This window comes from Oncorhynchus masou, chromosome 21 (genome assembly GCF_036934945.1).
Source record: "Oncorhynchus masou masou isolate Uvic2021 chromosome 21, UVic_Omas_1.1, whole genome shotgun sequence".
Taxonomy (NCBI): domain Eukaryota; kingdom Metazoa; phylum Chordata; class Actinopteri; order Salmoniformes; family Salmonidae; genus Oncorhynchus; species Oncorhynchus masou.
This window is the reverse complement of record NC_088232.1, coordinates 34,577,333-34,590,594: the sequence shown is the minus strand read 5'-3', so window position 1 is coordinate 34,590,594 and position 13,262 is coordinate 34,577,333. Positions and strand designations below refer to the sequence as shown.

The 13,262-nt window shown below is 41.4% G+C and overlaps 1 protein-coding gene across 1 annotated transcript; it reads left to right on the top strand.

The window, feature by feature from the left end:
• The first annotated feature begins 3,578 nt into the window (after positions 1–3,578).
• LOC135507389 (prospero homeobox protein 1-like) lies at positions 3,579–11,989 on the top strand. The gene is made up of 4 exons (XM_064926937.1): positions 3,579–5,130; positions 6,852–6,961; positions 8,047–8,241; positions 11,822–11,989. Exons 1-4 carry the CDS (start codon positions 3,579–3,581, stop codon positions 11,987–11,989), a joined length of 2,025 nt encoding a protein of 674 aa, XP_064783009.1.
• The last annotated feature ends 1,273 nt before the right edge of the window (positions 11,990–13,262 follow it).

The window sequence follows — 13,262 nt, the reverse complement described above, 5'->3', positions numbered from 1 at the left end:
ATTTGTGAATTTATAAAACTATAAATATCTTTCCAAAGTTTCTTTAGATGTAGACAATGCCAAAATAAATGCAAAACTGTTTCTGGATGCTCAACACAAAAAAACACAGTTAATGTGCATGTGTTTTTTTGAGTTTCTTTAGGTAATGTTTCGCAGGGTAATTATTTTATGATTTTATTAAACCTAACGCTGACCTTAACCAGACCGCTAATATTTTCTTTTGTGGCTGTGGTAACTAGTGGAAACTCAAAATTGCTAGATCCAGCGGAAGCAGTGTGGGACTGGGAGGAACCAGCTAAAGTGGGGAGTGATCAAAGGCTATCCCAAAGAGGATTCACTGTGGAAAAGCTAGTGGCATGAGTGGGAATAGCTTAATGTATGTTTTATATTTATTCATCTAGGATTGGCTAAATATAATTGCATAATACTATTATTATACATGTGTATTTTTATGACAGTTTATTAATGTGTAATATAACTTTTTTTAAATGGTAACATGACATATGCCATTTAGCAGACGCTTTTATCCAAAGCGATTTACTGTAATGCGTATATACATTTTACGTATGGTAGGCCAATCGAATCGTTGACAATGTGATTTATTCTAGTCTACACTCAATAAAGTTAGTGCCTAAAACAAACTATGAGTTCACCACAAATTGTAGCCTATATTATTTTCAAATACCATAATCAGTTTTCTTGCAAATTATACTAACTCACCGCCTATTATGCCAATCCATAGATTTGTTGTCATTTAGTTGTTTTTTTGTTTGTTTTTATCTAAAAGCAACTAATATGAGCTCAACTCATTTGTATTGAGGAGTTATTTTGAATGACAATCCTTTATATGTTTGTCTCTTCACTTTCCCAGTTGTTTGAGTCAACTCCGAGGCCACGCCTCTGTTTGTTTGATACAATGACAGTCGCTCCCGCACTCATCTCATCTCTTCACTCGGCGTATAACCCGACCCGACTCTACTCAACGTAACAGGTAAGGTTCACATGCTCTGTGTTATTTTACTTTGGCACATGCTCATGATGACAACCAAGTCTAAATAACTCAGATGCATCCGCATTTTCAAATCTAATGGCTATGATTGATTGTTGGTTGACCTTAGTTGATGTCAATAATGGACAGCATTGTCCACGTCCAAATAACTTGGCTGCTTATGATTTCAATGTTGAAATCTGTACGTTTTTTTGTTTGTTTCTATCAATAATTCAGTGAATAAAGGCAAGTTTATATGGTATTTTAAGGTGATGTTAGACTAACTTATCAAACATTTGATGGACAAGAACTCTCAACTTATCTCATCATCAATAAGCACATGTACTTTTCATGACAGATACAAGCTGCACTGTAACAGTTTGTAATGCTTGTCTTGTGAAAATATATTCACATTGATTATATTGATTACAGTTTTTTGGATTGTTTCGTCATTTCTATGCAGATTGATGTATAGGCTGTTTGGTATTATGGTAGAATATCTTGCCTCGTTAAGGCTGATTTAAAAAAAAGCACTTCATAATGTACCTTTCATCATGAGTTGCCTAAAGAATATGATATATTAGATAGCGTTATCTTACTATATATTAATTAGGCTAGCCTTACTGAAAGTTGCAAGGAGGGTTTCCATCAAATAAATTAGATGAAATAATGATGAAATAATCCTTATTTAAATTGTACATCAAGTGTAGAGACTATCTGCTCTTCAGTCATATAGCAGGTATACAATATGGAATGTGCTGTAAATTATGACACCTGGGATAGGTGCTGTATGTGGAATATGAATGACTTCACTGTATTTATTGAGGATGCCTCTTTTTACAACTTTTTTAGTTGTTTTGTCCTCTCATAAATTGTTATTGTAAAACATGGTTTATGTTATTGGCTTGAGGCTTATGGTTATTTTGGACTTATATAAAAGTAGAGGTTTATAGTGTGAGGAATAGGTGAAATTGAAATATATCAAATGTGGATCTCTCACAAAATAGTTGTTTTGTTTTTATAGACTGAAATTCTGTCATTTGCCATTTGTAGTTAAAGGTGTATTCGATCCATGCATGTTTTCACCAGAATAAATTTTTTACGAGCCAACTTAACCTATTGTTTTACAGAGATTTTAAAACAGTGCATACATGGTCCACACATTGGAATCAAATCCACTTACTAAGAAACTACAATTTAACGCAACTGAGAGATTAAAATATAAATCCCTTTATTTTTCTCTTAATAATATACAGATAACTGCCAAAATAAAGGAAACACCAACATAAAGTGACTTAATAGGGTGTTGTGACACCATGAGCCAGAACAGCTTCAATGCACCTTGGCATAGATTCCACAAGTGTCTGGAACTCTATTAGAGGGATGTGACACCATTCTTCCATGAGAAATTCCATCGTTTTGGTGTTTTGTTAATGGTGGTGGAAAACGCTGTCTCGGGCGCCATTCCAGAATCTCCCATAAGTGTTCAATTGGGTTGAGATCTGATGACTGACAAGGCCATAGCATATGGTTTACATCATCTTCATGCTCATTAAACCTTTCAGTGACCACTCATGCCCTGTGGATGGAAACATTGTCATCATATGGGGGCATAGCCATGGAAGCCAAAATAATGGCCAAAATAAGGGCCTGACCAGTATTTTTATACATGAACATAAGGGATGTTAATTTCTTAATTAACTCAGGAATCACACCTGTGTGGAAGAACCTGCTTTTAATGTACTTTGTATCCCTCATTTACTCAAGTGTTTCCATTATTTTGGCAGTTACCTGTACATTGAACCTTTGTGTGGTTTTTCGGAATCTTTTCTTGCCTTTCAAAGAATACCTTTCATGAGTATAAAACTGCTATTCTTTTTATCATTCATATTGACTATCTCCAACCCAAGATGAAAGGGAGACACTAGTGTGCACTCCCCTGTGCCTTGAGATCTTAGAGATTTCACTTATGAATCTGAGGGTCTTCATATAATGAGCGACGGGTCGTTTGATATTCCATGCTATAAATATGTAATAACAACTTTGTTAGCTGAGGTAGTCATTATAAGATCCCAGATTAAATGTCATGTTCTAAAAATGTGAGGCTATTGCATTTTATTTTATATTACTTAAATAAATAAAAAATGTGTTGTGGTGGACATCACTACTTTAAGCTCCTAACTCAGGTGTCATAAGCATAATGGTGGGGGGAGATTATTGTTTCCCACCATGATTACATAAATTATATTCAACAGAGTTGATTGAATCTAAGTGGTATGTAGTAGAGAAATGAGGGAGAGCTGTCTAACATTTAGTAGCCTAAGTGTTCTGGTGCAAGTCCTCTGCTCGATGTTTTGTATGTTTAACTTTCTACTTTCCCCAAAACACAACCATATGAATCAAAAATATTGTTAAGTGTGCTATACTGTTCACATATATACTGTACTATAGATAGTGTACAGAATGAGAGATTTACGGTATGTTCCTTTTTTCCCCTTACTTTTTCTAGAGCAGTCTGAGGTCCAGTCATCTCATACTGACTCACTCCAAGGTGTCCTGACACAGCTAGTAAAAAGGTTGCACAGTGAGCATGAACCTGAGCCTCCCTGACCAGAACATGCACAACCCCAGTGACGGTGGTCTGGAGGATAACAAGGCTGGGCTCATGATCCCCTGCTTCCGTAGAAACATGTACGATGAGCCTCTAATTTCATACTCCAATGGATCCATCATCTCTCACCTCCTGCGCAAAACCATCCACAACAAGAAGGCTCTGGACGAAAGCCATTTCTACCTACCCACATCGACTGTGTCCAGCTCCACAATGGCTGACTCCAGTCAGGAGGACCAGAGCAGTGTCTCGTCCAAGGACAGCGCGGCAGAGTCTGCATCCCCAGGCAGGCACCTCTCGACCAGGGTCAGCCCTGAGGAGGACAGGCCCCTGAGTGATCACCTCCAGGCCAAGCGTGCCCGTGTGGAGAACATCATCCGCAGTATGGCGGGGTCTCCCAACAGCAGGCTCCATGGGGACAGTGAAAGGGCTGAGTCAGACACCAGGGAGGCTAGAGAGGCCTACAGGGAGAACAAACGTAAACAGATGCTCCCCCAGCATCAGGAGCACAGTCTCAATGTGGCAGCTCCAGCTAACAGAGGCAGCAGTAGCAGCAGCAGCAGTAAGGATGAAGAGTGCCACAAACTGAAGGTGCAGCTCCAGAGCATGCAGAGAATCCTTAGACAGCTCCAGGATAAGTTTTTACAGGTTTATAACCAGGACGACGCTGTGCACGAAGACAGAGATGACACAGGCACAGCCAGCCCTCCTGAAAATGATGACACCACACCAAGCAAAGAGTCTGGGTTCATGTTCCGTATAAACATGGATGAGGAGTTAGAGAGGAAGCATGACAGTGGTAAAGGGGACTGTAAGGACAGAGTGAAGACAGACAGAAGTTATCTGACACATCAAAGGGGAGGCAAGAACCTACAGGAGACTCTGAAGCATGAGCTCTCCAAAGCGATGAGTGAGAGTGTAGATAGGGTGTTCAAGAAACTCTCCTCCACGGGGCTCAACCAGTCATCTCATCAGCGCATGTGTCACACCCCAGAGCACGTCATTATGGGAGCTGAGAGGAAGAGCCAGGTACCCTGTAACCAGGAGCAATCACACACTGAGGAGCCAGTCAAACGCCAGGCTCTAGAGCGCTATGAGAGAAGTGAGGCTTGCAGTCCTAAGGATCAGACCGAAGCTCTGTCTCTAGTGGTCCGTAAGCCGCCCCTGAGCCAGCTTAGCTCAGTTACCCCGACAGTGAAGAGGCCCTATCCCTTACACCAGTCTCCATTCCAGTTCAACTACAGCACACCTCTCCATGACAGTCAAATGCTGGAACACCTCCTCAAATACGGGCCCCACACTAACTTCGGAGGTCTCCCATGCATGCCCCCATCCATGGACAGAACGTCCCCAGACTCAGTGGACCTACCCTGGTCCATGAGGTCCAAAGTGACATCCAGCCACCTGGCCCACCACCATCACCCATCAGGCCTGGGTCCAGTGACCGTAGACAGTCTGTGTCTCCCTCATGTCAAGATGGAGTGTGGGGACCTGCAGAGCATAGCAGAGAGAAACTCCTACATGTCTCTCAATATATCCTTTTACTGGCCTGAAAAATCTCTTACTCTCATAGTGTCCCAGTTAACGTTTATAATTGCGTAGGATTTGATATAATTAATGGCTGTATGAATAAAATGGTATTATATTTTTCTCCACTAAGATAACCTATAGAGGATTACATACACACTGAATCCTAAATGTTTAGTAATATTTTGTTATCTGATATAAACCTTAGTATCCAGTACCTCAGTATTCAAACTCCCTGTGTTTTGCCTTCCCAGTTGAACAAAGACTTGTGGAGGTTCATTGCAGCACGAGCAATTCCAGTAAAACAGACTTCAAGGAAATGTTTCTTTTCTTTGATCTTGCTAACCACACAGAAAATTATAGCATCTTCTTTAATCTGAGCAGAGTAATGACTTTAAGTCTAGAAAAAGACAAATAAAAAGGAATACAAGGCTTTGATAAGAATTGTCAGGAACAAAAGCCAATTTTCAAAGGCAGAGAAAGCATCAGTTTCTGTCCAGGAAACAGTGTTTTTTTCAGACTTGAAAAGGTACAGAATATATTTCTCTATCATCAGTGTGATAGGGGTGTATCTGAAAGGTCAGAGCTGAGTGCCTGTGGAAAGCAGAAGTGCCTCCCTAGCAGAACACTTGTCTTCTTGAGCATACATACACAGCCATTAAACAAATATATAGATTTATAAAGTACATGAATGAGTACATTTTATAAATAATGTTTTTGCAAAATAAGAGACAAGCAATCCAAGAAATATAATCCAGTGAAAATATTTTCAACCACACCACTCTGCATTTTATTTCAATGAATGATTATGATAACTATAATGATAATTATTCATATAATAACATTATCATAAGCAGCGTAATAATAATTATGTCCATAATCACTATTACATAAAACAAATATGGATAATTTTTCAATTTTTTGGGGGATCATTTTTCAAAAATCGAATATGTTATAGAGACATCACAGGTCAACTGTTGTAAGGCAGCTCCTGTGTGATATGTGTTTAAGCTACTGAACAACTCAAAGTTATATGAAGATCCTTAACATGCTCCGAAGTGGTCATTGTCCTTGGTTGTAAGTATCAGGAGAAGAATATTATCTGCTCTCTCTCAGGATATGTTTTATCTTTACTGTGTAAAGAGCTATGGTTCTCTTTGAACAATTTCTCATCAATCTTTCATTCCAACTTCCTTATTTCAAGGTAGGATTCCTTAATAAATGTATGGTGTGCTGTGACCTGCTGAAAAAGTATTACCTACGGCGTGGCTGTGGGCTACAGAGAGAAAGACCTCTAAAGATCTAGATGTATAGAAACATTGCGTTGAAATATGAGATATTTTATTTGTTACATGATGTATTTCATTTAATAAGATTAAGTTGTTCCTCCCAAACTACTCATCTTTTAATGTTCAGAGGGATGATATAAAATATAATTTATGAAAATACCAATGCAGTGACAAAAATGTATTTTTAAATGTTAAACATTTGATTAGTTTAATACAATGAAATAGCTGCAACAGAGCCCCAGTCACTAATTAAAATCCCTAATCTAATGAATATTGTTGTAGGGTCATTGTTGACTTCCTGGTTACTGCAGAGCTGTTATTTAGTGTCATCCATTTTAACTGGAGACAGAAGCAACCTAGTATTCTAGTCCATTAACACTTTGAACATTGTATTTGAACTGTATTATGATTGACTGAAAGTACTTAACACATTGACACATCCAGCAAGGCCTGACCCCCAACCATCTGAAGAAAGCTAAGCTGATGTTCTTCTACACCCGTTACCCCAGCTCCAATGTGCTGAAAACCTTCTTTCCAGATGTCAAGGTAAGCAATCACATTATCATTTAACATGATAGTATTTCCTGCTAGGATTAATAGTTTGTTCTACGTTCACCATATTTGCCTATAGAATACTTGTGGGTGTATTTTTGGGGCAGAATGAGAAGTGGGTTGGAGGAAGGAAACAAAAGAACACACAGTTTAGAAAAACAAAGCTGTTAAGCCAGTAGCATGTCCTGGGGCATAGGCCAGGGAGATAGAGAGGCATTATTTATTTTAAAAGCCACTCCAGTCAGCAAATGGAGTGACAAAAGCCTCTGTAATAAAGCCACTATCATTTGGCGTCAACACAGGGCAGGTTTTTAAAATGCAGGCAGGCAGGCAGGCTGTGAGGCGAGCTCTGGGCCTAACCACGGTATTCCGTATGTCTGTGTGCCCTGTGTGTCTCCTCTCATGTTTCCTCTCCTTCCACCATGGCCGGGACATGTCCTACTGGAGCCTGTCCGTGTCTGGCCCAGGCCTCCTCACTACTCTGTCTGACCCCTTAGGTCATGGGGGAGTCCGGCAGCCAGCAGCCCACTGTGTCTCCTCCTTGCCCACGACCCTGTGGTGGGAAGTGGCACTGAACAAAAGACAGTTCTAATCCGGGTGTCTGTATCAATCCTATCAGGCAGAGTCACTGAGAGAGAAGCTTCCTTCTGTCCTTACGCTGCTCTGCGGCTTTCTCACCGTCCGAAAACACTAGAGAAAATAAACGTCTTTCATGCCTGCCCAGTCCTTGGGTGTTCTTCCTTCTTTTTTTCTGGATGAAAATATAGAATAAGAAGGCTAATGTCAAGACTGAGATTAGAAATACAGTACATGGCTTTGACAGATGTATTTTTCATTCAGTAAGTTGGTGGGAAAAGATCAGAGTAATTAACATTGAATAAAATGACAGACCAAGGCTAAACATACAATCCATACATACATTTATTGTCTTGTGGAAGGTTTTACAAGTCAATGATGAAAAATAAATATGATCGTTTTTTCCCCCAAAAAACATCTTGATAACAAGTTGATCGTGACTTGGTTGACAATGACAAAATCAGGCCATCTTCTCAAACTTGTTGTTGACATTGTGTCCCCAGTTCAATCGCTGCATCACCTCTCAGCTCATCAAGTGGTTCAGTAACTTCCGTGAGTTTTACTACATCCAGATGGAGAAGTTTGCCCGCCAGGCCATAGTGGACGGGGTCAGGGATGTGAAAGACATGTCCATCAGCAGAGACTCTGAGCTGTTCAGAGCCCTCAACATGCACTACAACAAAGCCAATGACTTCCAGGTAAGTCAAAATATTTGTATCTTACCATATGGTCAGCTCCTCCCCTGGTATCCAATGTAACTATATACTGTATATAAGCTCGTCAATGTTTTTCCATGACCTTTAAATCATTAGATATTACATTAACACCCTCCCTTTCCAAAGTAAATTGAGTGAATTATGTTTATGTATGGGAACACTGTGTACATTCTGCTTTCATCAACACTCCTCGGTTTATACAGCCAATTCTGTGTTTTCTTTTCCTGAGAGAAACAATTGGAAACTACAATTTGTATTAAAGTGAGCAAAAAATACAGTTGTTTTGGCATGAATGTGATATATTATGTGTGTGATGTAATATAAATGTAATACACCTTCATTAGCATATCAGAGAACTCCTCACAAAAACATGGGTGTTAAATGTTCCTGGTCTGGTCAGCTATCTCCTACCTCTGTGGTTCTGGTCTGGTCAGCTATCTCCTACCTCTGTGGTTCTGGTCTGGTCAGCTATCTCCTACAGTACCTCTGTGGTTCTGGTCTGGTCAGCTATCTCCTACCTCTGTGGTTCTGGTCTGGTCAGCTATCTCCTACCTCTGTGGTTCTGGTCTGGTCAGCTATCTCCTACCTCTGTGGTTCTGGTCTGGTCAGCTATCTCCTACCTCTGTGATTCTGGTCTGGTCAGCTATCTCCTACCTCTGTGGTTCTGGTCTGGTCAGCTATCTCCTACCTCTGTGATTCTGGTCTGGTCAGCTATCTCCTACCTCTGTGGTTCTGGTCTGGTCAGCTATCTCCCACCTCTGATTCTGGTCTGGTCAGCTGTCTCCCACTTCTGTGGTTTTGGTCTGGTCAGCTATCTCCTACAGTACCTCTGTGGTTCTGGTCTGGTCAGCTATCTCCTACAGTACCTCTGTGGTTCTGGTCTGGTCAGCTATCTCCTACCTCTGTGGTTCTGGTCTGGTCAGCTATCTCCTACCTCTGTGGTTCTGGTCTGGTCAGCTATCTCCTACAGTACCTCTGTGGTTCTGGTCTGGTCAGCTATCTCCTACCTCTGTGGTTCTGGTCTGGTCAGCTATCTCCCACCTCTGTGGTTCTGGTCTGGTCAGCTATCTCCTACCTCTGTGGTTCTGGTCTGGTCAGCTATCTCCTACAGTACCTCTGTGGTTCTGGTCTGGTCAGTTGTCTCCTACCTCTGTGGTTCTGGTCTGGTCAGCTATCTCCTACCTCTGTGGTTCTGGTCTGGTCAGCTATCTCCTACCTCTGTGGTTCTGGTCTGGTCAGCTATCTCCTACCTCTGTGATTCTGGTCTGGTCAGCTATCTCCTACCTCTGTGGTTCTGGTCTGGTCAGCTATCTCCTACCTCTGTGATTCTGGTCTGGTCAGCTATCTCCTACCTCTGTGGTTCTGGTCTGGTCAGCTATCTCCCACCTCTGATTCTGGTCTGGTCAGCTGTCTCCCACTTCTGTGGTTTTGGTCTGGTCAGCTATCTCCTACAGTACCTCTGTGGTTCTGGTCTGGTCAGCTATCTCCTACAGTACCTCTGTGGTTCTGGTCTGGTCAGCTATCTCCTACCTCTGTGGTTCTGGTCTGGTCAGCTATCTCCTACCTCTGTGGTTCTGGTCTGGTCAGCTATCTCCTACAGTACATCTGTGGTTCTGGTCTGGTCAGCTATCTCCTACCTCTGTGGTTCTGGTCTGGTCAGCTATCTCCCACCTCTGTAGTTCTGGTCTGGTCAGCTATCTCCTACCTCTGTGGTTCTGGTCTGGTCAGCTATCTCCTACAGTATCTCTGTGGTTCTGGTCTGGTCAGCTATCTCCTACCTCTGTGGTTCTGGTCTGGTCAGCTATCTCCTAACTCTGTGATTCTGGTCTGGTCAGCTATCTCCTATCTCTGTGGTTCTGGTCTGGTCAGCTATCTCCTACAGTACCTCTGTGGTTCTGGTCTGGTCAGCTATCTCCTACCTCTGTGGTTCTGGTCTGGTCAGCTATCTCATAACTCTGTGGTTCTGGTCTGGTCAGCTATCTCCTACAGTACCTCTGTGGTTCTGGTCTGGTCAGCTATCTCCTACAGTACCTCTGTGGTTCTGGTCTGGTCAGCAATCTCCTACAGTACCTCTGTGGTTCTGGTCTGGTCAGCTATCTCTTACTTCTGTGGTTCTTGTCTGGTCAGCTATCTCCTACCTCTGTGATTCTGGTCTGGTCAGCTAACTCCTACATCTGTGATTCTGGTCTGGTCAGCTAACTCCTACCTCTGTGATTCTGGTCTGGTCAGCTAACTCCGACCTCTGTGGCTGCGGCCACGTATGACCGTGTCCTTGCCCTGACCCATGTGTCACTCTGCACCTGTGGCTTCACAACCATTATCTAGACTCTAGAGCGATGCGTTATCAAACTGTGGGAAGAGGAAGCCGCATGAATCCCACTAAAACAACCCGGGATTAGAGGACCAGTACGCCTGAGCGAGGCTCAGATTGCTACTGACGCGGAATGCTGAGAAAGACGCTGTAAATTCAGAGGGAGAAAGCTGTTTGGTGGGAAAGAGCAGAGATCATTTTCTTTACCTTGGGACCAAGACATTCCTTTCCCAGGGATGCTTTGTGTTGGGAGATGAGGGCAAAGAAAAATAAGTTATGCCAAGAACTTGACTGTTAGCTGGCCTATGGGAAATAATTGCACCGGATAGATCCTTGTCCCAACATCCAAGCCTCGATCTGATGATCTTTGTTGAGAGCAGAGTAAAATTCCTGGGAAGGCTTGGTGCTTTCTCTCTTTCCGAACAGTTAAGTTTAAGGCTACAAAGTCAAAGCAGAATCCCACCACAGACGACTAATGATTCAGAACGGACAGAGAGGACAAAGAACAAGGAGCTGTCCGTTTTTGAAAAACATGCTCGTAGGTCTGGGTTCCACAGTGTTGGTTCAGAGTGTAATGAAAGACGATGGGAGACAGAGTGCTGGTTTTAAGCGCAGGGCGCAGCAGGTGTTTATTAGCAAAGGACCACAGGAAGAGGCAGGTAGCTTTGCCCAGGGACAAGCAGAAGGTCACACACAGGGACGCCAAAACAGTAACAGTACAGGCAGGGAAAGGCTAATAACATAGTCAGGGAGATTAGGCAAGAGGTTGACGACAGGAAATCTGATAGGCAAAAGTACAGGCAGGGAATAGGCAAAAAGGCGTCGTTAGTGAGGATGGCCAAAAAACTACGATACACAGGAGGACTAATACGGAAATAAACAGAGCCCCCGAATAGAACGTGTATCAAAGCAAACAATACCTCACAATGATGGGGTGCAAAGAACTGAACTAAATAGTGTGTGTAAATGACATATAGGTGTGTGAACAGGTGATCAGAATTAAGGTGATTGGGATCTGGAGAGTGAGCTGCGTTCAGGGATCTACTTGTTTGAGAGTGTGAGTTGGAAGCAGACGTTACACAGAGCACCAGTAATGTAAATCAATGAGACAACACACTTACCATCTACTGAAGTGGTTTGCCACTCACAACATCTAAGCTGTTGGCTTAGATTTCTGTTGCTACCAGTGCAGGTGATTATGATGATACTTGACTTTAAGCACACCATTGTGTTTGATCCCTCTACCAACAGGTTCCTGAGAGATTCCTTGAGGTTTCTGAAATTACTCTTCAGGAGTTTTTCAACGCCATTTCAACTGCTAAAGATTCTGACCCCTCTTGGAAGAAGGCAATCTACAAGGTCATCTGTAAGCTGGACAGTGATGTCCCAGATGAGTTCAAATCATCCACCTGCCTATAGACAGAGCAAGCAAAAGCCATGCTCCAGGAAGGAAGGACATTTTGAAGTCATGCAATGACAATAAATTCTGATTTTAACCCGTTGCCAATGAATTGGATTTTAGTGAGGAAATTCTGGAAAAAAACATAATGTTGTAAATGACGTATTATACACTGCAGGAACCTACTTTTGGCACACTTTTTACCGTCGAAGTAAACACATTATAACACTGCTTCAGCTCTCTCCTATGAGTTTTTGGTAACACATACTTGACACCAAGGACATAACCATGTCATAATATCTCACAACCGCTGATTATGACACCTACATACGAGGGTCACAACCCACATGTATTCAAAATCTTTTTTCCCCCTGCCAAGAAGTTTCCTTTCATTTGAAAGTTTGTTTCTTCAATATTCTGTTGTTGTTATGAATTCTTTAGTCATGTTTTTTTTCATCACATTTTAAATAACTTGTAGAACATACACTTTATGACACTGTCATGAAGCGTTATGACCATCATAATCATTTAAGCCAAAAAGGCCTATCACGTAAATGCCCTTATATCAGTCATCAGTCATTTGCCCCTGAAATCTGCTCCTGCATTCATCCCAGTCATCATCAACAGAGCATTGGGGTAGGTGCATGTCTGACATCAATGTTTGCGCAATTACAATGATAATTCAATATGTTCAATTTAATATATATATATATATATATATATATATATATATATATATATATATATATATATATAACATAAACATACTGTTGACACGTAGGCTATGGTGTTATGGAATGTTTTGCCTTGTGTGGTAGGTTTTTGCCTTGTGTGGTAGGTTTTTGCCTTGTGTGGTAGGTTTTTGCCTTGTGTGGTAGGTTTTTGCCTTGTGTGGTAGGTTTTGTGGGTTTTGACACTATTTATGTAGGTGTCATAACCAGCCATAAAATAACGCAATATGTGTCACAACAGGTTGAAATATATGTGTCATGACAGTGTTATGACTATGTTATAACAGGTTATGACAAGTTATGTCAGCTGTTATGACATATTATGACATGGTTATGACCGAGGGTGTCAAGTAAAGTGTTACTGAGTTTTTTTTAAAGACTTAGCTGAGTGCATATGTTATTACTGTGTCGTTGTGTTTCCATGTGGATTCATTTAATACAATATGTAGTTGCATGTTTGTAGATTTACTGATATTTAAAGGCAGTGTTTCAGTACTATAGTGTACTTTCTCGGTCTGGTAGACTTACAAGTGTTAAGAAATTTGTACTTTTTATACATATT